The sequence below is a fragment of the Varroa destructor genome, unplaced genomic scaffold (genome assembly GCF_002443255.2).
Source record: "Varroa destructor unplaced genomic scaffold, Vdes_3.0 BEIS01000006.1, whole genome shotgun sequence".
In the NCBI taxonomy this organism is placed as follows: domain Eukaryota; kingdom Metazoa; phylum Arthropoda; class Arachnida; order Mesostigmata; family Varroidae; genus Varroa; species Varroa destructor.
This window is the reverse complement of record NW_019211459.1, coordinates 27,708,323-27,731,957: the sequence shown is the minus strand read 5'-3', so window position 1 is coordinate 27,731,957 and position 23,635 is coordinate 27,708,323. Positions and strand designations below refer to the sequence as shown.

Sequence of the window (23,635 nt, the reverse complement as noted above, 5' to 3'; positions counted from 1 at the left end):
TTATTTAAATATTGGATATGCGAAACGTCTATGTTTTCTCCTTTAAATTGACCATCTATGTAGTACATTGTACACGCCACATGCTGGGATACCAATGCTAAGAGGTTTCAACTATTACATAAATATATCATGTAGGTGATCTTGAGCCGTGGATTTCCGAATATATTCTTAACATGTATGATTATGTTCAGCAAAAATATCTATAGAGAAACGAATCAGTATTACCAGGTATATGATAAATGCCACGCAAAGACGAACTATATACATCTATGGTCTATTAATTAATCAGTTAATGCGAAACAATTATAAGGCCTAAGTTTTCAACATGTTTCTTTATTACGAAACGGAACCCAACAAAGAAAGGAGACGAGATCAACTGTAGTTTCCGACAGGGCAAAAATGCCTTCAGAAACCATGGCCGGCTCGACGTCTTCCCGTATACTTTGTATTTAAACGGGCTTCTTTTCCCTGCCTTCGCCGTCGTTCTTTCTTCTCTTTAATCCATTCGAGCCTCGATTTCATATTCTTGGCACAGGGTCTCGCATTCTGAAGTTTCACACGGAAAGCGGTTAAAAACGGGATAGCTTGTAGTAACACACAGTAAAAAAAGAACTTTCTATACCTACCTACATCGATTTTATTTTCTTTAGAAGTAAAACGTCTCGTAATTTTTAGGGTGGTATACAGATAAAGACTGACGATGGCAACGCGCGCATAAAGTATGAGATCCAGCAATTCGTACGCCACTTATATATTAAACTTCTACAATGACTTGTGCAGAAAATCTGATTTTGAGGCTAACTGATTGTCTGCTACACTGAATATATGAAGCGATTGCTGGGATGCATAAATGCGAGCATTCATTCAGGAAGTAGCCTATATATATACAATTTTTGCGTCATTCATTTAATGTAGCTAACTGCGTAAAGGGTTCTTTTTAGTAAGTTGTGGGAAGTACTATTGCCCAAAGATCCGTTTATTGAGCCTATTACAACTCTGAGTGGAACAGCGGAAGTACCTGCCTTTGAGTAGTCCGGCGAAGTACAATGACCATAAACAAGCTCAACAAAGATCCCAGCAAGACTTTGCAGAGATCCCATAGAAAAATCAATGAATGTTTTCGATATCAATTTCCCAGAAATTTATCTCAATCAAGGTCGAAAAAGATATCACTGCATATTCAAAATAAAACTCATTTTCAAGGAACATAATCCATATAGCAATGGTGTATCCTAATTACCTTTTCGAGTTTTACGACCTGCACTTGATTGTCACCCTGCTCAGTCCCCAATGCAAGTGGAAGTTTCTGTGGACCTCCCGTAAACAGGACTAAGAATATTTTTTTTGCTTTCGAACTGTTCGGATAGTCAACTACCAAACCACCTAACAATGAAAAAATAATTTCGGTTAAGCATAGGAGTTACTAATTATTCACTTGAAACATGTGCTTTGGGATGTAAACTTTTCCGGTTCCACTAAAACGGAATTCATTCTATGTCGATAAAGAACTGGTATATATTATTATAATTTACATAGCTAGACGATAGCAGAAATGTCGTTTGCTGCATAATAACAGATTTCATATACACATTAGGTGTGTACCTCTATAACATACACATTATCCTCCTGCTGCTGTTTAACGCGCCATAAAATAATGCAATGCAAATTCCTACTAACCTGTAAAGCCAGCCTTCATCGCCTGTTGAGTAATGAGATCGACCTGGTCACCGGAGGCCGGGTAAAATTGAAACACAGCACGTGAACCCCGGGACAATGCCGCATATAAGGTAGAAAAAAACTTGGCGAGTCGCTTGATTGGCTTGTGGTAGGTTTTGTCGACATTGCACAACCACTGTAGTGCTGAGATGGAAATGGCCCCGTCAAAAGTTCCAGCTCGGAACGGGACGCCTTCGCCCATGTCACACAAAGTTAGGTCGCCTGAAACATCTCTTTCTGCGAAACATAACCAAACATTTGGCATTAGCCATTTTCAGTGATAGAAACGCGATTTTTTACTTAAAATCAGAGAAAGACTCATTTTTCTCACACGTTTTTACTGTTTATTGAACCTTCTCGTGAACATCTGCTTAAGTATCGTGCCAAAGATGCGTCCATTACGTCTGCACAAAGGATTCATATAATACACATGGGTTCGATTTGTTTATCTAACATGTGAGGCTCTTCGTATTTCGACAAATACCCATTTGTGAAAGAAGACAGTTTTACATTTAAATCATATAAAAGTCTATGTACACATAAATATTACAGCTCACCTATTGCAACATTGAGCATAGCTCTGCTGATGTCCATTCCGACCCAGAAGTGACCCCCATCACAAATTACTTCTCCGCTGAGCCCAGATCCGCAACCAATGTCAAGTAGAAACTGGGGTTCTTCTGGTAGGGCGAGAAGTTCAAGTGCACGCTCAGACATTTCTGTTTGAATTCCAATAATTCGGGAGTTTCGACTGTACTTGGCTGCTTCTTGTTCATTATAAAAGACTTCAGGCGGAGCCTGATTTTCCGGACGATGAGCCATGGCACCGGAACTTCGATAACTGTGAATTTATTATAAAGGATTTCGTAGAGTTTTTCTATAATTCAAAGTAAAATAAATATTATCAATAACATTTCACATAAAAATATAATAAACATTTTATACTAACAAGAGTTTTTCAGAAGACGATGAATATGCAACACCGAATCAATAATCACCTGAACCCACTGTCAACAGTTGCGAAATCTACTGTAAATTATCAGAATATCTATGGAAAATGGCATACATTGTTACATCACAGTAGCTGGCCTACGTATATCTTATTTACTTGCAAACCATATTAAAGTTAACAGAATCTTATGACTAGAAAGAGTTCTAGTGAAGATGAAGTGGTGTGTGAAAGTTTCGCATTGAAGCATGCGGTTTGGTTGTTTAGATCCAGATCACACCTTTGTTGACAAACAAATGTTTTCTACGGAAAACATCTATAAAAGGGGCCTTTTTTATTAATAGTATGATATATTAGGGTCCAGAACTTTAGCGTTTCTTGTTGCTTTCGTTTGCGTTTTGTTCGTACCGCTGTAAGTTATGATTTGTTTAATTAACTCAGAGCCGTGCTCTGCGGTTTTTTGCAACTTGCCATCCCAAATCTCCAGCAGCTGATTGAATCACTTGTTCAAAGGTGTTTGCAGAACAGGGATATTGTATATAGATTGTTACCTTTTCTTGTGATTTAATAGATCTATAAACAAATTGATGGCTAAGCGACAATTACCAGTTCTAAAAGTTATTTAGTAATGCTCTCAGCTGCTGATTGCGAACCTTTCTGTGGTTAGACTGATGCCGCCATCGACCATACAACTCGCTCATGGTACTTCGAGGCCTGTGCGCGTGACTATTAACCGCCAATATCCCTCCTTGAGTTTACAGTATATTTACTTAATTGGTTTATTTGAACGCTGTGAAGCAAGCAACCGAACATGCGGCTACTGGCATTTTCTATGCGAGGTTTGAAAATCTCCTTACGTTACAAGTCAGTAATAAGCGCTGATGTTGGCCGACCATTAGCCAGGGCTTTGCCGCGCACCCTACAGGAATACAATGAGTTGGCAACTACCCCTCCAGCCCGACAGGGCAAGATTGTTAAAGTCGCAGTTGTCGGTGAGCCAAACGTCGGCAAAAGTACTCTCATAAACAGCCTAGTCGGTAGGTGTCCTGTTTGAAAGTACTGTCAGGCATTTGCAGAAATGGGATCTTAAGCAACTGAAGTTTCATTTATTTGTGGATAAAAGTTAAAAGGTTTACTGAGCTTTCTTAATATCCAGCTTGATATTTTATGATTATGTCACTCACGATTCGCTTCTTCTTTCTTGCATTCCTTATGCCGTTCGAGGAGACCTTTCTTAAATCTAATTATGCTAGTAAAATTAACATATAAATTAACATAGATAGAGGGTTTTTAATCGACTGCAAAAAAACAAACACACTCTCTAAATGTCAGACCGCCAGGCTTAAACTCGTGAGGCTCATCTTTTATTAAAATAGATACCCTGGAACAAACATACCAGTCATTAACTTTATCGTATCTTTTGTAACCACGTACCAGTCATTAACTTTATCGTATCTTTTTCTTGCTAGCTATATAACGCAGCGGTTGACAATTATGACGATGAATTAAATAACAGTTTTATAATTTCATGGTGCCCATTGCTTCAAAGTAGACAATTTGTTTAATACATTGTTGCTCTTCCTGTGTAGAACGCCTATAAGAACGCGCGTATAAGAATCAACACATTCCGAAGATTATAATTTTTTTGATAATAATCTTCTGTTAATAGCAGAGTGGGTAAACATCACACTTGCGCACATTATTATGTTATTGATTTATTAGCAAATAGTAGGTTACTTTTTTAATCGAAACTTTTGTTTCAGCTAGTGATGTCTGTCCGGTGTCTAAAAAAGCACATACTACCCGCAGGGCGAACCGCGCGTCAGTAACTAAAGGTCCATTGCAGATGCTTCTCATAGATACACCCGGCGCTGTGGGGAGTTTCCATGCAAGTCGACATCACCTGCCTAATGCAATGGTTGTTGCACCTTCAAAAGCGATCGAAAGGCAGGTTTCATGACTGTGACGAGCCATTAGCTAATGACTTGTGTTAAATGTAAAGATGACTGGAAGTTTATAGTCCTAGAAACATATTTATTCATTTGGTTTTGGGCTATCTGTTTTGGCATCATTGTGACACCATCTTCCGTAATATTTTTATTCTTTTCTTAGAGTCGCGAGCAGGCTGTGCACCCAAGCTGCAAAATGAACTAATTTTTGTTTGCATGCTATCTGTTGCCTCTTTACATCGGCATGATGGATAGTGCGAAGATGGTGGAAGAAGATGAAGGATTGCAAACAAAAATGCTATCAATGTGGCTACACTAGTTATATATATAGACATATATATCTATAACGCATAATAACACGCATTGATCAAGTTACTCTTAGATAAATGCAGGCGTCATAAGCAAAAAGTTATTAGGAAACGATGCTCTACGGTAAAAAGTGAAGCTTTACTAATATATCTACGCTCATCAGTCAAATCGATGTACTTGCTGTCGTGGTTGATGCTTCCGATCACTGGCGAAGGGATTTCTTATCAATTGAAGTTGCACAAATGCTACAGAAGCATCGTAATGAGGCTCCTCATGCTTGCAGTGTCCTTATCCTCAATAAGGTGAGCATCCTCGAGCTTCAGTATTATAAAGTGCATATAAATCAAATCTTAGTTACTCTAACCGGAGGGTTTCTAATCTTATGTTGAAACAAGGTGGACCGTTTAGATTCGAAACGTAAGCTTCTGGCATCCGTCGAGTCTCTGTGCGAAGGTGTTGTTGATGGACGGCCTATTAAAACGAAGAGATCTATTCCGAAACAAACGACGACAGCCTTAAAGACTCTCATATGGCAAAAAGAGATGGACAGACAACAGGTAATGATCGATTATTAGATTATATGCAAAAGTTGTTTTTGCGAGGAACAACGTACTCTACCCAGGTACGTTTACTTACCCAATATGTGTCGATTCCCAAAGCATTAAAACAAGATGGTTGATATTACTGTTTTACACTACTTATACAGGACTCATCAGAACAGGCAAATACCATACCCTGTAAAAAACTAGAACCGCCTGATCCTGGAACTTACAAACCGGAGTTTCCTCCGCGGTATGCATCATGGCCTCATTTTTCACGTGTCTTTATGGTGTCGGCCACTCTAAATGATGGCGTTGATGAAGTAAGAGACTTTCTGAAGGAACAGTCGCGGGACGGAATATGGGAGTGCCGGCCCGAATTTATTTACAATCAAAAGCCCAAAGAGTTGGTAGAGGACATTGCTCGTGAACGACTTCTTGACAACCTTCGAGATGAGGTATGCGAGAAGTTGCAAAAATCATCAACAATTTCCTTTGGCTACTAATATATGACAAGTAAATTAGCAAGATAGTAAATGCTTTCGCATTGAGCTGCACAAGAGGCAACATCGCCTGTATTTGGCTACTAGATGATGTATTGCATTACACGTAGTTTGTTACGGCCATGACAACAAAGGTGACAAATTTATTATCATGTTGAATAGTTTAGGCCTGTCAATATGACAGATTTTTTGTGCACAAAAGCATTTATCAGCTTTCTGTTTACCTTTGATTTCAGATCCCTTATGAGGTTAAACCACGAGTAGTTTACTGGAATGTGGACGACTCCGGCTGTGCTCTTCATATCCATGTATCTATCGAATGCATTAATGAACGACAAACACGGGCTGTGCTCGGTTCCGGAGGGAAAACTGTCCGTCGAATTACAGAACAACTACGTCAGCGTCTCTGTGATGTGTTCCATTGTGAGATTGCCCTCAAAATTGGTGTTGTAAACAAAAAGGCCAAGCCCCGGCCTATCGCCGGACAATCTAGAGTCGAAACGGTGTCCAGCTAAATTCAAACATCGTAGAAGAATCCAGAATAGTATTAAGTAGAATTAGTCACGGAGAGAGGTTTATACAGCCATGGATTTATCTACGACTTACATATGCAAATAGAACATAACTTGAATGGACCTGCCAATTGGATAAAGTAAAAATGTGTCTATAAGTTACGCTGGATTTAACATAAATACAGATCGATATATGTTTCATATTGAAAATGCTTTTTAGGTAAATCTACTAAAAATCTTGAACAACAGATATAGTGAATAAAAGATCATGCACAAAATTTAAAAAAATATAAGTATAGTACATCTTACAAAGCAGATTTGTAAACCACGATGTGTTTAGGATTTAATTACTTTAGTCCTGTACTAAAATTTAAAAGCGAATCGCAGAATACGGCTACTTCATGAGCCAGAAATAAATATTAATAATATGTTACATAATAAAGCCTCCTAAATTGATGATGTTTGATGTTTTTGAGTTCCTAGAAAACAAGCCAAACCACATGCAATCTCTACTTCTTCGCTGAAGGTGAGAAAATCAGCGCCTGTTTTTCAGGGTTAATACAACATTTCTATTTACTGTAGTTAAAAGATTTTTTTTATTGTTATCATGCCTGACTTAATATAAGTATTATGAACTCTAAAGGAACACAAAATAATTTACTTTCACATAGCTCAAATCATTCGTGCTAAATCCTTTAACTCAAAAGGTCAGGCGTGTTAATACACCGATCCAGCCTTTCACAATCCGCAAATTTAAAAAAGCAGTAGGTTTTCAGAACACATGTAGCCCTCCACTTTAGCGTACCATTTTCAAGTTATCGTAGATAGGTTTTTGCATCCTTTGAAGTGGAGACAATAATTGAAATTCTTTTAAATTCACGTCTGCATTGCACATTGTTTACTGAGTTTATTGTCTAGTTCATTTTCATGTAATGACTCTAATCTATCGTTGCTTTCAAATGAGTATGTTCTAATACCTAAATAAGGAGGCGTGGAATCGTTAGCACCAATATGTCCCCGATGGCTATGATTTTACAGGCTGGGTTTTATGACTGGCTTGTCACTACAAGTCATTATAAGGCCAACGACTCGAAATGGCAGTGTTAGGCGCGATTAAGTACCACAAATGTTAATATCACAAAAAATGCGTTATTTCTATATTTTAATAGAATACGCCATTTTCTGTCCAAGTGTCTTAATAAGTTTTACCATGAACAACAGACAATATAGCGCTGCTTTAATCGGTAAAAAACCTGTAAGGCTGAGCAACCGGCGGGAAACTTTCTCAAATGTATATAGATATGTATGCGTATGTGTATCTGGGATTTTTCTATCAGTATATGTGTGCGTGTACGTGTGCGTGGGTGTGCGGCTGTGTGTGTATACACGCGCCTGCGGAACCCCTGGCACTATCTCTACTGCAAAACTTCGTTGCTACCTCGACCTAAGTAACCTAGTAAATCATAACATTAACATTATTGCATAAAATTGTTGATTCACATGGAGAGACTAACAATTTAAAAACTCTGATTTAGCTAGCCATTTTTTATGGATAGCAAAACATGTATGGGTAGTTACGTAGAAACCAAAGCTCAAAAAGAGTGGCCCTCAAAAAGAATAAATTACTTTCAGAATAAACTTAATTACTTATAGAAAATAAGTATAGGTTTAATAAAAGTCAATTATTTTAATCGATTGATTGATTTTGGTTTAGTGTGCAATTACGTTTGAGGAGCCTAATCATGATTACACTTCCTATTCGAAATCTGTCGCCACCTTGCTACGAGCCACCGGTAGTGTCCTTCACGGGGTATAAGCACTGCAGTGTGCATAATAAAGACACGATGCTTGATTGATATGATATATTTAAAAGGGAACAAATTTGTTCGAAGTAGTACTTTTAATCAAAATGCCAGGCTAAAGGTCGTGATGGAACGCGTCTTGATTGATCTCGACGAATGATACGTTTGATTTTCTGTAGAACAAGTGTTCTATAAGGAACACATTCGTGATCAGATGATTTATTGTGTCTTACTTGATTACTCTAGGCAAATGCTTAAATTTATCCAAGCGCACTTACAAACTTGCACCCGACTATACATCGATGAATTTGCATTAGCCATGAGGGTGTGGGCACGTTTCATGCTTTACATGATCTCAATCACATGCACCTTAGGTGCTCAGTGTACGTTAGATGCTCCTGTATATAGAAAGAGTAAAAGTATCTGGGATAAACATCTCTTCTTTCCTTCAAAAAGTTAAAAAAAAATTAAATGAAAAAAATATATTTGTTCTTTACATCACAAAAAAGTGTCAAAAAGATGAGATTCTTGGAATTCGATCCGATCTCTGCATTTGTGCTACTGTTCGTTATAGTGCTTTATAAGTACTACGCAAATATAGCAGTTATATTCTGCTACATGCTGCTAAAACCTCACCGACGCAACTTAGTGCTCTTCTCCTCTGTGGAGCCGAGTGGGAGCTATCCAAGCGCTTCCGATACGCTCAAGCAGTGAACCGTCATGATCTCGAATGGCGATAGTCGATACGCGTTTATGTAACCAGCTCTCAATGACGGACTGTTTTGCTTTAGCGAGGAATGGTATAGCTTATAGCGCTTATTGGGGTGGCTCAAATGACTCTCTCGTTGAGTTGTCATAATGCCACGTTTGGAGTGAAATCCCCCGCACCCTTCTCGCTAGCTCTGACCTCGTCGTTGTCTTCGTTAAAGTCGATGTGGGGGAGTGGCAAAGTCATCTAGAAGTGCTGCGGCTTGTGCGCTTGGACCACAATTACTGCTTGTAAGGAGCATCGTGTATCGTCAGCATTTGCACTTCATTCTGGGGCCCTTTCATCGTCCTCTGGCAGCCTGTGAGGTCTCGTCGACTTCAATAGCAACAGTAGTGGTGGCGGCTTTTCCAAAGACGAACACCCAGTGAGCTGTCGGCAAATTCAAAAATGTCGGCATCAGTGAACAATGTCACAGAGGTGGGGTGCACAAATGGTCGCCAACCCGCTCTCTGTTTTCTTGCGCTTCTGGGCTCTAGCTTGCTGCGACAATGTCACTCTGTGACTGACTATGGCCAGAGATAGATCAGACCGGGTCAGCCAATAGACACTCGGCAATAGACATCGCGAGGTGCTGGCCTAGTGATTCCTAAAAGCCCGATGAGTGTGGAAAGCGCAGGCACAAAGACAAACGGGGAATATTAGGCCGCAGACGTATGATCTGAACTAAAGCCTTGAGCTATCAGTTTTGCTCTGGTACATATTTCTTGCTAACTACTATAGCAGGATGCCAAAATACAGATGTTTTTTCCTGTTCATATTTTCACTGAAGGAGTTATTTACTAAGTTATTAAATCTGAGAAGCTAGGTAATACGTGAAACTTTACTTGGCGTCTTCTTGGCAGCTCAAAATGTCTTTTTGAACATAATCATTAGCACCTCTAGCTAGTTTTTTTACTCCCTAATCAAGTATAATATTTCGTCAATGAGATCCTGCATAGAATTGCATCGGTACAGCTATTGCTTCCATGGAAATCTATCTATGCATAAATAAAGCCCACGTACCAGTTTTAGCATTCTTCTAGCGTTTGCCCGTTTGTTTTCAAGCTCGAAAAGTGTAATTTTTTTTACGTATGTGTAGCTATGTGGAGCGAAAATTGAGAAGATTAGCTCCAAAAAATTCTTTGCTCGAAAATTTCAGGCCAATACCAAAATAATGTCAAACGTGCAACAAATGATCATCGAAGTCCTCGAGTTATCGTGGACAGCATGCAACGATTACCTTACTCCCTAACAGTTTTTAAATAAAGCTTGTTAAAGAGTTAATTATATCTGATGACCCGCAAAAAATATCCCATGATTTTTACTTGACAACTATAACCAAAAAATAGCGACGCAGAAAAGGTTTAATATAGATTCGCGTGATTGCTGCATATACTTGAGACGCGTCGAATTTATGTGACGGGCCTATATGTGCGAGGTAGAGATGAATATTTTTTGTCCCCATGCCAGATAGGAGAGTTGTAATTACAGCCGTCGTTCTGAACCGTGCGTCAAAAATAGGGCATCCAGCAAACTATCTAACAGGTGTATTATAGAGTTGCCATTCATCGGACATTGATTTTAGTTATAACGTCGTTCGGTGCTGAAATAATTGCAGTATTTGTCGTGCTAAATGTACAAGGTACGATGTCGAATGTACCGCTTGGCGCTGCACTTTTTTGTTCTTTGTCATCAGTAGTTCCAAAATCATTTGATGCCAAAATTCATACAATAGATGCGCCGTCTGATGTGTGTAAAATGCTCACGTCCTGTTTCCTGATACAGTACGTTAACTCGCCTAACGCTCCATGCAAAAAATGGACCTTGTCCTCGAACGATTACGTTCGGAAGATGAGCTGCACGTCCTTGCATCAGCAGGCTATGGCTGTGACATTTCGCTTATGGATATTCAGAAAGCAAGTAGCTGGAACGTTTTTCCTAGTAGAACGTTTAGTTTATCTAAAAATTATTAGGAAAAATTGACGTACTGTAACTGGTCACGTCGCAGTGAAGGAAAAAAATAGCCCATCGTCTCTACTAACGACCAACTGTTGGGAGAGTTGTTCTACGGCAAGCCAAATAATTACCATAAATTAAATAATATATATTTTAAGAAATTGCTAGTTGTAGGCGTAGCATTGTACAACTAAGCATGGAGCATCTGCTCATTGAGCCTTGGCCAAGTGCCCAGACGCTTAATTCTGAACTAGGAAAAGGTATATCTTCAACACTGGGGAATCATGAGTTCGTTGTCATGTTGCATTGACCAACGTGGCGATACATTGCCGTCTAATCGTTGAGTAAATCGGCGAAAGTGCATAATGCGATTAACCAAAAAGTCACAGTCATGGATAATAGCCATAAGCGAACGACGCTAAATAAAGTCTGCTAGCGATCACACTTGTGTATGCCCTTTCCTCTGGCGACTGGCTGAAGTATGCGTTCAAACTAGACGCGGCTCAAACCCTGCGTGCCATTATTGCCTAATCACTTCTGTAGCTCCAACATCGAAGATTTGTCGGGACGACCTCCGTTTTCAGTAGTCAGCACCGAGTCTGTATCGGCTGTACCGTATATATCGTTAAACCTAGAAATATGTCGGTATACCTAAATGGTAGCGTCCTAGTGAGATCGGTGAGTTTCTCTATCATAGAAGGGCTCTTGCAACCGTCTCTCCGTGGATACGGCCGGAACGAATGTTCCAAAAACGACACCGCGCACTATTAAGAATGAGCAGCAGGGAGCGCTTGATTCGTCGCCAGCGAAGCAAAGGTTCATATTGTGCATGTTGTCGTAGTTCTGCTAGGGCTGCTTTGCCTTCGCTTAGCAACTCTCCGTGCAGCTCACATACACTAGGCGACAGATTTTGCGATTCGTCGTGCTACAGCCAGAAGGCCGCATCGCAGCAGCGACATCCGTCCATGTTATCATCACCAGAATGGCAGGGAGACATACACTATATGACGACGACATGAGCCACGTTCGTACTGTAGCCCTAGCCGGCCTACAGACAGAACCTGGACTGCCATGCCGCTTAGACGACGTAGCTGTTCTGTTCGACAGTACATATCCTGCATAAGCACTGATCTCTAAAATCTAGTCTTTCTCGTCCATATGAAAAGGCAATAGAAAACAAGCAGGTTCGGACGATGTAGAACACTTCAGCCGGTTCACACTAAGTGACATAAAAAGGGGCTGCGACATTTAGCTCTGCACGAACAGTTACAAGCCGCAATGACCCCTCAGCGTCAGCGCTTCGGCGGATGGCGTCAGCAGCCGTTGTAAATGGACCGTCAGCCGCAGCACAAGAAAAAGAAGCAACAAAAGGTGATCTAGGCTGTTCGAGGCTAGAATCATCAGTAAGGGCAAAGCATTAAAGCTTTTGTACTATCGCCCCTGTGTGTACGTATGTCTGTCGCCCTCTACGTATGTGTATAATAGGCATGGTGCCGATCGGTCGAGATCTACAATGTTGGCATAACAGCGCTTTTAATCCAATCAACCCCAGTGTTACGGAGCGTTTAATTCTTCCCGTGTTGCCTAAAGTGCCATTGCGCACGAGAGCTGCGGCTGCACCACCAGCTCGATGGCGGCGAACAGAATTCACGAGCAGCCGGTAAACGCTGAAGGGCACGCGTATTAGCACCGCCGCGTTAGTTCAACTTAAAGAACTCTATATGGCGACACATTAGGAAGACCGACTTGCTTCAATTTTCGAAATCACCGCAAAATCGTTGTTTTTGGTCTCGGTTGACTGTAGCAGATATCTATGGCAAATGCAATTGATACACTCGTTGTGACGATCCTAAAAGATGCTACTATGCCTATTAATGACGCCTATATACGATAAGTAGGAACAGAATGCTCCAGCAATTACTCCACCGAGCAGTGGAAGGGGACGCAGTAAACCTGTGCGGCTTTATGAAACCAAGAATCATCCGAAATGAAGAACGATTACGTTGAAATGTGCCAATGTGTTCATTGATGTCTATGTCAAGTAGTTAGTTTTTAGCTAGTCCTGTGTACAGGACATAATGAAGCTCGGGCGACTTGACATTCGAACTAATCTATTAAATCGAGCAATAAGGACGTTATAGAAAAATGCGTCAGTTATAAGCTAGTCTGTTATGAAGAGTTTACTCCTCCTAAAGCAAAACGGCACTAATCAGGGCCGAGCCAGCAGTACACGCGCATTGTACGCGTGCCTCAAACTAAAGAAAGTTGCAGCCATTTTTTCCGTGGCGGGCAGCGGTGCTGCAATGGTACGAAACCGAATACGAGCACTTCAGATGAAACGCGTATTCATCGTTGCCTTGCTGTTGCACGGTTTCTTATTCGACAAACGGTAGACCGTTTCTACAGCAGGTTTGCACCCGGGTAACTTCTCATGCTCCTAAAAACAGTACTGCTATCCGAATTAATACATGACGTACAGCCGCGCTGTGACGCAGTCGGGATTTGAAGCCCGCTTGTGCCGACATTATTGGCACGGAAAACAACGTTTGGATAAACTTCATTCGCCAGAAGTTCCGAACAGTCTAAGCATTTCTATGCGTCGAAGGGAAAGGCAGACAACTGTGATTAAATCGAGAGATTCCCGAATCCTCGAAAAAGTATACACACATTTCTGATAATCCTGGAGTCCCAATGCAAAGACGGTGGACCAAGAAGTCCTACCAACTAACGGGGTAGTTCTGCTACGTCCTAAAAACTCTACGTTCGAGCTTGCTCGACTCTTCATGTGTTTAGATTTTAGGAGATTTGACTCGTTAACAGTTTAAGCTCGAGTTTAAATGTATAATGTACGAAATAATGTGCCAACAAGTCTTCACGTACTAATGGAGACACATTTAACGACTGCTATTTTTGGTGACACAAATTGCTATCAAACTGGCTAATTAATTAGACTTGTCCGACTAATGTACACGCTATACTAACAAATGCATTGTGGTAAAGATTGTCTTTAATTTCTTCATGAATCACTGTTTAATTTACGTACGTAGTAAGATAAACAATGTATATATATTATATACATATAATTTAGAATGAATATAAATCTGTGTATCACACGTGCTCGCTATATCTCAACTGCGTCTTCTTTATGGTGAACGTAACACGATAGGTTGATAGTTACCAGCACTACATAGCGCTCATTATTATAGCGATCCCGTCTAATTATATTCACTATGAAACGCATGTATGAATTATTTATTTCGCCTCGAATTTTACAGGGTATACGTGTTATGACCTGTTTGCTTTAATGATAAATTGAGGTGGCCATTCATCGGTCGCCATCGTTAGGCGCTTGCTAAGAAAGAGTTTGCAAAACACAGATAATTTGCTGGTCGTATGCCATTACGTATTTACTATATTATTGTAGTTTATTATTATATACTATAGGTATGCCATCCGGTAGCGATAGGTGTGGGCCACTATTTGATAATCTTCTAAATATCTCGCGCATGATCCTCCAGATTACACACAGGATAGTGTCATAAGGATGTAAAAATATATACAGAATGTGACCATAGCAGGACGTCCCGAGAAAAGTAAAAAGCGATCTATGTAGGTATAGGAAGCTTTCAATTTTCAAGATTTCTGAACGTTTTATTAGGTTAGTAGACTAATAGTGTAGCAGTGATTTAGGGGATTAGAAAGCATTTCGAGTCCACCTCTACTTCCGATACATTTTTACCAGTTAAAACGGCTATCTAATTTATATACACTGTATACGTATGCAAGAAGTGTAATCATAATTTAATAACATATATTCCTGTGTCATATATATATATACTTAACGAAAAAGCAGTACAGCTTTTTTTGAGTCGAGAAATATTTGATTGAAACATGAGTGATTTTGCTCAAGGTTACAATTGTTTTCACTGAAAGCAGCAATAACAGTCAACAGGACTCTTTACACTTAAAGAGTTATTTATATTTTTCCTCAATAGATTTTCAGAAATCAGGCTACCAGGTTAGATTGTTCAAAGCTAAAGAATTGCTAGGCTTCAAGAAATTAAATAAACGAAGGTTTATGGATTTAATCATTCTATTGTATTACATTTAATCAAAAAAGCCAACAACAATGAGCGCTAAAAACAACTACTATTCGAAAGACCTTTCGCGGGGCTCCTCTTTTGGTAGCTGGCTTGACCGACTATCCGCAAATGCAATTTCCCCAGCACTGCTTGGATAAACGTCGGAGTTTCTACCTTCTGACTGGGCAATGGGTAACGTGGTTACCTGCGAAATTTTAGAATATATGGTGGTCTAGGTTTAAATCTGGTCGCAGCTGATTCTCGTTTCATACAGAGATCCAGTCGTTTGAAGCTAGGTAAAACTCTCTAACAGAGTATCGGATGTGAAGCATTGAAAATATTTTTTATATATACTTTTTAGAGGGGCCTTCAAGGAAAACAGACAAGTGGCAAGGAAATTCCCCAGATAGTTCACAAACCAGCTTGAAGCGGCGCAGGCGATAATGCCACTTAGCTGGGTGTACTAATTGGCTTGCAGACTACTTGTTAAGGAGGAAGGGTAAAGGTGGAAAAGCTCAATTACCATACTCTTACTTATTGAAGTTGCCCGGCATACCGCTATCTCCCTCGTTATAGCAGCAGTTACCGCCATCATCTGAACAAGGCCGGCGCGGTACTCACAGCGCCGTCTGGTGGTCACGGCGCCTTTTACTTGTTTGTGTACGTGTCCTTGTATATATGTATAGGGTTTGTCGCGCGCCGCGGACTCCCGGCAGTGTGAGTGCTCCTCTTTGCTCCTGTATTCAATAGCCTGACGGAAGGTAAAGGCAATCAGTTAGCCAGCGATTCAGCCAGTTATTGGAAGTACCAGCGTTGGGCTGCTACTCCTCGAATCAGCTGGGAGTCGTCTTTTAGCTATCAATTCGGCGACCGAGGAATTCGAGATCCGCAAACGTAAGTGCCAGTCCGACTGATATTTACAGCTTAAGTGGAGCTGAAATCAAATATTCGTAACGCCCTGGTCTGCGGTCTATATAGCTGTTCGCAGTTCTGTCAACTCCAACAATCATGTGACTAACTGTGCTCCGTGCTGAGTGTCGCCGCTAAAAGCTGTCTTATCTCATTGTTCTCGACATGTGCGGATTGAAGGCATTAACAAATACATAGAGATGGCTGTCTCATCGTCTTGTCTTTGTAACGACAACCGATAATCTAAAAGACTCAGGCTAAGCGGCCGAATCGCCAAAACTTCTCTTTTTGTTGTTGAGTTTGTTGATGATGATCTCTGCGCGCGTCACCAAGCGACGTTCCAATAAAAAGAACAATTATTTCTGGCCGCACCCGAAGGAACTACTCGCTAACAAGTCCGCTACTGTTCAAGTGCTCTACAGCGAGAACGATGATAAACAGTTCTACCTTCGACACAATGGCGCGTTTTTTTTGTGTCTCTGCTTACGTTTGTACGACCATACGTGCGATCACTTATGCACATCACATTGCGATCATCTATGTAGCGGTTCTCCACGCGGAACCGGCGCAGGGTTGTTGTCGTACGACTGCCAACAGGTTGCGACATCAGACAGTTATTAATCGCATATTCAAGAGCAAAGAGTCCTCCTCGGTTGAATTGAAACGTCCGACGAGTGGCGGAAAATGTTCGCTCTGTGGCAGACGACGTCAGTGATGGATATGATGCTCAATATGGTAGTTTCCAGTTCAACAGTCGTAACCAGTCAGGAAACATTATATATATATATATATATATATTCCCTGATGAATATCTATCTAAACGGTTACAAATAACGGATTTGATGTACTTAGATAAGACAATATTAGAACATGAGCTATGAGATTGCCAGAAATTTGTTCTAGGGTTTGTATATTACTATTGTATGAGTCACATTTACATTTGGAGCAACTCATTGGCGATGTTTTATATATTATTTCTATGAATTGAATATATATCAGCTATATATGTCGTAGTTGTTACTGGCTTGCTAAAAACATAAACGATCCGCGTCCTGTTTATTAACGATCAAGCTAATAGATATGATCTTGGTAACGGCGATAGAGTAACCACCATTTATGGTCCACGCGCGGATTCCCAGTTTTTGGCCAACAACTCACTTCGGAAACGCTATACAGAGATTTTTCTTCCAATTTGGTGCCTACGGAAAAGCAGGACTTTCAAAACATTGTTTTATTGTGGGACAGATACGTCCAGATATAGATGCTATCTATGAACGTCTTATAGAGAGAGATTTGCTCTGTATCGTATCTGAAGTCCACACCAACGCATTGAAATTATATTATGCATATTCTTGCTAGCTTACTTAATTGACACGCGCGTGTTTATGTTTTACACTGCCGTATCCAACGAGATGACCAGTGTCATTTTTCTTTGTTATAGAACTCTTTTACTTCTTTCTTACTGAGGATAAGCGGAAATAAATCAATTCAATTATACTTGTCAATCAATGTTACAGTGACCTACTGACTGAAATTTCCATAGTTTTGGCATTAAGTAGCTAGGCTTGATTTAGCGGCAGCGCCAGAGTCAAAGTTCTGTTTCCATCCAGTACTGAGTGACATTCCATAATGCAAATCAATGGTCTACATAAATGCTATATTGATTAAAAAGAAAAAGCAAAAAGCCAACGTCGTAATGTCGGCGTTTGTTTTAACCGAGATAATAGGACGATGCATATTAGAAACTGTGCGGTCGCGTAGAACTAAACGAGCGCGTGCGAACGCTGACATTGTCTCCATCCTAGAAGAGAGGTCAGCTAACAATCGCTCCGTAGAGCTAACAAACAATAGCTATATTAAACCACTACTCCATGTAATTCGAAAATTGTTTCCACCGATGTGGACGCCTGAATTCCAGAGGAGTAATGATACGTTCGGTTTATATGTCAATCCCTGGCGCGAAATTTAAATGTGAACCGATGACGATTACAGGTTGTGTTCTCGTAAGAGTCAACACCGTTTGTGCAGTAGGTATAAACGCAGTCATTAATTTTAGTATACACAATAATACGATACCATAATTTGGAGCTTTCAGTATGTGTAGGTGGACTTTTTCAAACAGGAGATGCCAACTTTATATGTAACAGCATACAACTTTGAGCTTTGTAGAATTTTGATTATTTCATCCCTATAGGTGATCTGTATAGTACTGAGTGGAAGCCGTATCATGTTGTCCACGTTTTCTCGACTGGGTTCACGGTCGCTTCGTAGCAACGGGAGCGCTCGCCTTCTTACCTCGCTTGCGGAACCTTCAGGCCCGCAATTGATAACTTCAACAGTGCCAGGACCCAAAAGTACTGCCTTAAAAAATGAACTGCAAAACATCCAGAACGCAGATGCGGTTCAGCTGTTTGTTGACTATGAAAAATCCATTGGGAACTACCTGGTCGACGCAGATGGTAAGTAAATGCTTTTTGTTTTTTCTATTCGATATACTTGATACGATGTTTTTTTGTACTACGTACGGAATTGATAGGTACTGAGGCAATTCGACTTGCCTTTCATAGTTTCGATTTCTTATTTTGCAAAAAAAAGCGTGGGCAATAGACAGTCTTCTCTGTGTCAGGTAGGTAGTCTTTAGTTCGCAGTACGTAGCCATCCATATAAGGAAGTTTGGTCTGTACTTGTTCAACTGTTGCATATCGTTTAACGTATAAAGGCAGGTAGGCAAAGGAGCCAGACCAAAAAGGGCAAGAGAGTTTTGAGTTTTAGGTTCAGCTAACGATTCTGAGGTTCCTCGAAAGTACCCTTGATTTATTTCGAGGAAAAGTAACTTCACAAATGGTTAAGCATGTTTAGATGTTAATAATACTTTTCAGCCACTAGTAAGTTTCTTATGGGCTAACGATGTGATTGGTAATCAACTCTGATACTGTGTGTATTTAGGTAACACATTTCTTGACGTATATACGCAAATTTCATCTCTGCCCCTTGGCTATAACCATCCGGTTTTGATTGCGGCCGTCAAGGATCCGAAAAATGTAGCCACGTTCGTCAATCGACCAGCGCTAGGTATTCTCCCACCTGAAAACCATGTACACCGACTTCGATCTGCGCTGCTTTCGATTGCACCTGATGGACTCTCAGAGGTTAGCATGCTGTAGAAAATATTTCCTGTTGCTGTTATATTTAGCGGGATTAACTAAATAGCGTAATTTCTAAAGAGCGAGGTACATGCTTGTAACAACTGTAATGCCGTTTAGACCCTATGATTAATGTGGACCAGTTTTCAGGTCCAGACAATGGCCTGCGGATCGTGTTCGAACGAGAACGCATTCAAAGCCGTTTTCATTAGCTACATGGCCAGGAAACGAGGCGGCAAGCCGCCCACACAAGAAGAGCTTATAAGCTCTAAGTACAACAAAGCACCGGGTAAGTCTAGTAGAACACTACTGATTTATAGGTCGTAAAATTCGATAGGCGAAGTCACCTTTTTGAAGCTATAAGATTGTTTGACAAAGTAGTAGAATTCCTTTTTGTCAATGATGGATTTGTGCATTTGCGGGCGTACACAAATTGTCATAGCACTAGCCTACGTGTGGCGTAGTGCTGTTGTAGTCTTGAAAGGAAGTTAATGCCGTCAGTATGAAGTATTAAATGGGGTGGCTTTTATTGTTACAGGTGCTCCAAAGCTCTCAATTCTATCCTTCGATGGGTCATTCCATGGCCGTACGTTTGGCTGTCTTTCGACGACACATTCGAAACCCGTTCATAAACTTGACATTCCTGCCTTTGACTGGCCCATCGCGCACTATCCTAAGTAAGCTCGTATTTAGGACAAAATATATCTAGAAGTCTAAAAGAGGTTTGCGGGTTGTCGTTATAACGTACAAAAGCAGCTCATCCAGTGTGAACACGTCTTACAAATTTTGTTTCTTCGCGACGAGCGTAGATCTGGTTAGTCATCGATAAATATTAATGTAACAATAATCTATTAATAGTAAGTATATGTCATTGATAAGACAAAAAGCTCTACTAATCACGTTGACGAAATCTAAAAAATCTGAAAATCTAAAAAAAAATATAAATCGTTGGCGCTTTATTTTTATTTGCTAGATACAAATATCCTCTGGAGCAGTACGCAAAGGAAAACGCTGCTGAGGACGCAAAGTCGCTAGCTCATGTCGAGGAATTGATTGGCCAGTGGGAGAAGAAAGGGTGTCCAGTTGCTGGACTGATTATAGAACCAATTCAGGGTGAAGGCGGAGACAATCGCGCATCTGATGAATATTACAGAAAGCTCAGGGATCTTAGTACCAAGAAAGGTTCGTACCCAAGTGCTCCAAATACGTAGTAGTAGTACAGAACAATAACGAGGTTGGTCGACCTAAAACCTCTGTAAATATTTCAACTATCCATTTGATGTCAAATACAAATGAGTGGAACTGTAACTTTATAAAAGATTACTGTATGGAAATAATATCATTATCAATAAACTCAAGTCCTCTTCCTTTCGTTCATCCATGGCTTAACGTTCAATGGCTTAACTTGTCTGATATCGTGCGCAGATAGCAGGGCAAATAAGCATAGATACGTAAGCTATAACAATTATTAAGCATCAGCCTTGGACACTGCTATAATAGCAGCAATAGTACTTGAAGTTAATTGGACATACTGCAAACTAGGTTTGGAAAGCATTTCTTAATATCATTATTTTTTCGGGAATTAAGCCTGCTTTCAAGTTCTGGTCAAGTTCATGACTTCGATTGGCTAGATGTCTTACTCGCGCGTATTCGCAGTTTTATGCGTTCTTGCTGAACATGTACAAATTTTACTTTCATGCCTTTCTTCCATCGCTTCTGTTTTAGTAACCCGGTCGTATATTATATTATATTATTTATATCCGCAAGAGGCCGTGTTGAAGGTAACAAGCAGTCGTGGGCTAAATGCGATTTTTTCTACAAAGTTAACAAGCATTGCGCTATATAAAACGCAGCCCAACTTATCTAAGTGTTGAAACTCAATACAATCTTGATTGGATTAACACTTTTAGGTGTTTCATTCATCTGTGATGAGGTGCAAACAGGTTGTGGCCCAACAGGTAAATTTTGGGCTCACGAATACTGGGGACTGAGGAATCCACCCGACATCGTTTGCTTCTCAAAGAAGATGCTCAGCGGAGGTTACTTCCACAAGCATGAGTTCCGCCCCAAGGAAGCCTACAGGATTTTCAATACTTGGGTAAGCTTTATGAACGAGGCAGCCTGTTTTTTAGTGGTAGCCTTTAAATATCAACATAAAGATTGAAACTCAGTACGCTTTACGGGTTCACAATATCTGTTAGATGGCATACCTATAACTGAAGGACAGTCCAAGTCACATCTAGATTTTTGTTATGTATCATCAAAGAAGCCATTGCATTAAATTTCACATGCTTCACTTTCTTTTTTTAAAATTTTTCTAGGTAGGTGATCCAACGAAGCTTCTTCTACTTGATGAGGTGATCAAAATTATAAAGCAGGAGTCATTACTGGAGAACATACGCAAAACCGGCGACTTCATGATTCAGAACATGGCTGACCTTAGCAAGAAATACCCTGTCCTTCATAATGTTCGAGGTAGAGGTATGTTTATTAAACTATTATTTTCAGATAATTTTTTTTTCATATTCCTGCTTGTAGAGATACGAATTTGTCGTTCTAGTGCGCCTAAGTATCCACCTGCCGTTAGCCTATTTGCTGCTAATAGACTTACTGATATCACACATAGACTTCTTTCAGTAGAGCGTTCGCGTTTTTCTTGTGCATGTTTTCATGCGACATTGTTACTACGCCAAACAGCTCGTTAAAGTCGGATAACTTGATTTCAGGTACGTTCGGGGCAGCCGATATGCCCACGCCCGAGGCCCGTGATAAACTTGTGAAAGAATTGCACCTGAAAGGCGTCCACTGCGGAGGATCCGGTAATCAGTCTTTACGACTGCGTACTGCCTTAATATTTGAACAGAAACATGCGGAGCTTTTCCTCGACCGACTGGAACAAGCTTTGAAAAAATTCTAATTCATAGGGACGAGCGCACTGGCCACGTCTACTGACAAAATCGTTTCCTTCAATTTAGCGCCAACCTACCCAGTGAAGCCAGGAGTCAGGCTAAGTTAAGAGTTTCGATGTTAGTTCTTCGTACAGCGTCAGACATTGCAAGCTCACATTTGAGAGGCATTTTCGTGTTGTTAAAAGCCATTCCAAAATATTATTTATAAAATTATTTCTAACCACTGTACATGATGGTGAATGATCTCATCATCTCGAGCTATGCTGGCAGAAACAACGATAGCATATTTGTTGTATACGTTATATATAGTAAAAAATAAAGGTATTAGTTCAAATAAGCCTAAATATTATGTTATAATGATGTTTAATGCTTGAGTGTTGCCCTAAAGTTCACGTCAGCCGCACGGGTCGCTACGCATGGTTGTGTTCGCGTGGTTCATTGTTCAGGGAGTTCGCAGCACCACGGATTCCATTCTAGCAATCGACTGCAAGCTGCAAATCCTCAGTAAAAGAAGAGTGTACAAAAGCGTGCATCAGGCCATCTGTGATGTAGATATACGCGTGTATTCATAGTATGCAAAATCATTACGTCTGTTAAGCATACATACACAGTATGCATTTTAGACAACGCTAACCATCCATATTTTTCTTATAATTATTTAGAGAATAGACTGGGAACGTAACCAATCACGGTTTAACATAGGGCCTCGTTGACGCCCAGAAAATCGAGTGGAAGGTGAGTTACCATGGGCTCCATAGTCATCATAAGCGCACATTATGAACTGCTGCTACTAGCGCAAGACGGCTGATTCGGACTTCCATTGTCAACAAATGTCGAACCATCGAAAAAGGTCGATTAAAACTAGTACACGGAAAACGTTGAAGATACATCTGCACTACAATTTGCCCCACGATTGATTGTCGGCTGACAGATAAGATAGACGGGCGGAAGTAGTACGGAGAATACGCGAGCTGTTTATGTGAGTGCGCAACAAACGGAAGCAATAGAGAATAGAGGGCTGTTGAACGACAAGTTAGCTGGCAAAGGTGGAAGAAAGGGTAGAAGTTTGCTTTTCGAAATCCTGCGCGTTGCAGGGTAGCGGACCAGACGGGCGAAGATCACTTTTCGACGGCTTGTTGGTACCAATCATCACCACTCCCCGGATGCGGAACGAACTCGGAACCAATTCAAATTCGATTTGCAAACAGACACTCCTCATCGACGATCGTAGATGCGAATGTCTACCACCACCATCGAAATGGGTTAAGGGCAGGTCACAGCGATCGAGACAGGCGAAAAGGCTGAAAGGCGATTGAATTGAAACAGATACGGACTGCCAAAACCGCAGCCGGTGATGTTGCTGCTGATGAGAATGGGGCTTTCGTATGAAAAATACGAACGTATATGAAACGGTATCAGTTGAAACCGTATGCAACGGAAATGAACGATAACCAACAGAGTTGATATTAGCCCTTTGAGTTACAGAAAGAGATAGATCTCGCTACAGGCTCTTATGTTTTGGGATGATATAGATCGTCATATCTTCAGCCTACTTTATTGAGTTTAAGCGCCTTAGCAATAGCGCAACTAATCAAGATGATCCACAAAT

At 40.5% G+C, this 23,635-nt stretch overlaps 3 protein-coding genes and 1 long non-coding RNA gene across 8 annotated transcripts; 2 read left to right on the top strand and 2 right to left on the bottom strand.

The window, feature by feature from the left end:
• Positions 1 to 317: 317 nt before the first annotated feature.
• On the bottom strand, positions 318 to 2,921 carry LOC111252842 (18S rRNA (guanine-N(7))-methyltransferase). Of its 2 annotated transcripts, none has more exons than XM_022811375.2 (5): positions 2,715 to 2,921; positions 2,274 to 2,557; positions 1,678 to 1,953; positions 1,241 to 1,383; positions 318 to 546 (listed from the first exon to the last, which is right to left on the bottom strand). In XM_022811375.2, the coding sequence occupies exons 2-5, from the start codon at positions 2,536 to 2,538 to the stop codon at positions 406 to 408; spliced, it is 825 nt and encodes a 274-aa protein (XP_022667110.1). In that variant the 5' UTR covers positions 2,539 to 2,557; positions 2,715 to 2,921; the 3' UTR covers positions 318 to 405. The 2 variants fall into 2 exon arrangements, with proteins under 2 accessions (XP_022667110.1, XP_022667108.1); XM_022811373.2 differs by having other exon boundaries at positions 2,666 to 2,920.
• Positions 2,922 to 3,138: 217 nt separating this feature from the next.
• Positions 3,139 to 6,933, top strand: LOC111252834 (GTPase Era, mitochondrial). The gene is made up of 6 exons (XM_022811356.2): positions 3,139 to 3,702; positions 4,429 to 4,612; positions 5,087 to 5,225; positions 5,319 to 5,480; positions 5,630 to 5,920; positions 6,202 to 6,933. Exons 1-6 carry the CDS (start codon positions 3,477 to 3,479, stop codon positions 6,478 to 6,480), a joined length of 1,281 nt encoding a protein of 426 aa, XP_022667091.1. The 5' UTR covers positions 3,139 to 3,476; the 3' UTR covers positions 6,481 to 6,933.
• Positions 6,934 to 14,214: 7,281 nt separating this feature from the next.
• LOC147755058 (uncharacterized) lies at positions 14,215 to 15,726 on the bottom strand. The gene is made up of 2 exons (XR_015330339.1): positions 15,589 to 15,726; positions 14,215 to 15,270 (listed from the first exon to the last, which is right to left on the bottom strand). It is a non-coding gene; the product is annotated as an uncharacterized LOC147755058 (long non-coding RNA).
• Positions 15,727 to 15,782: 56 nt separating this feature from the next.
• Positions 15,783 to 22,370, top strand: Gabat (4-aminobutyrate aminotransferase). 4 transcript variants are annotated; one of them, XM_022811339.2, is made up of 9 exons: positions 15,783 to 15,959; positions 18,144 to 18,433; positions 18,921 to 19,123; positions 19,268 to 19,406; positions 19,656 to 19,794; positions 20,091 to 20,299; positions 21,028 to 21,215; positions 21,439 to 21,598; positions 21,844 to 22,370. In XM_022811339.2, the coding sequence occupies exons 2-9, from the start codon at positions 18,202 to 18,204 to the stop codon at positions 22,032 to 22,034; spliced, it is 1,461 nt and encodes a 486-aa protein (XP_022667074.1). In that variant the 5' UTR covers positions 15,783 to 15,959; positions 18,144 to 18,201; the 3' UTR covers positions 22,035 to 22,370. The 4 variants fall into 4 exon arrangements, with proteins under 4 accessions (XP_022667074.1, XP_022667073.1, XP_086849233.1 ...); XM_022811338.2 differs by having other exon boundaries at positions 15,785 to 15,959; positions 18,169 to 18,433; XM_086993107.1 differs by lacking the exon at positions 15,783 to 15,959 and adding an exon at positions 16,504 to 16,709 and having other exon boundaries at positions 18,169 to 18,433; positions 21,439 to 21,592.
• The last annotated feature ends 1,265 nt before the right edge of the window (positions 22,371 to 23,635 follow it).

What these genes read in the sequence shown, in the direction of transcription:
- LOC111252834 (XM_022811356.2), top strand. Translation starts at nt 3,477, where the DNA reads ATGCGGCTACTGGCATTTTCTATGCGAGGTTTGAAAATCTCCTTACGT. An exon ending in CCTTCAAAAGCGATCGAAAG is followed by an intron (nt 4,613 to 5,086) that starts GCAGGTTTCATG and finishes TACGCTCATCAG; the next exon opens with TCAAATCGATGTACTTGCTG. An exon ending in GTGTCCTTATCCTCAATAAG is followed by an intron (nt 5,226 to 5,318) that starts GTGAGCATCCTC and finishes TGTTGAAACAAG; the next exon opens with GTGGACCGTTTAGATTCGAA.
- Gabat (XM_022811337.2), top strand. Translation starts at nt 16,659, where the DNA reads ATGTTCGCTCTGTGGCAGACGACGTCAGTGATGGATATGATGCTCAAT. An exon ending in CTACCTGGTCGACGCAGATG is followed by an intron (nt 18,434 to 18,920) that starts GTAAGTAAATGC and finishes GTGTGTATTTAG; the next exon opens with GTAACACATTTCTTGACGTA. An exon ending in ACAGGATTTTCAATACTTGG is followed by an intron (nt 21,216 to 21,438) that starts GTAAGCTTTATG and finishes AAATTTTTCTAG; the next exon opens with GTAGGTGATCCAACGAAGCT.
- LOC111252842 (XM_022811375.2), bottom strand. Translation starts at nt 2,538, where the DNA reads ATGGCTCATCGTCCGGAAAATCAGGCTCCGCCTGAAGTCTTTTATAAT. An exon ending in TATGCTCAATGTTGCAATAG is followed by an intron (nt 1,954 to 2,273) that starts GTGAGCTGTAAT and finishes TATGTTTCGCAG; the next exon opens with AAAGAGATGTTTCAGGCGAC. An exon ending in GATGAAGGCTGGCTTTACAG is followed by an intron (nt 1,384 to 1,677) that starts GTTAGTAGGAAT and finishes TTTCATTGTTAG; the next exon opens with GTGGTTTGGTAGTTGACTAT.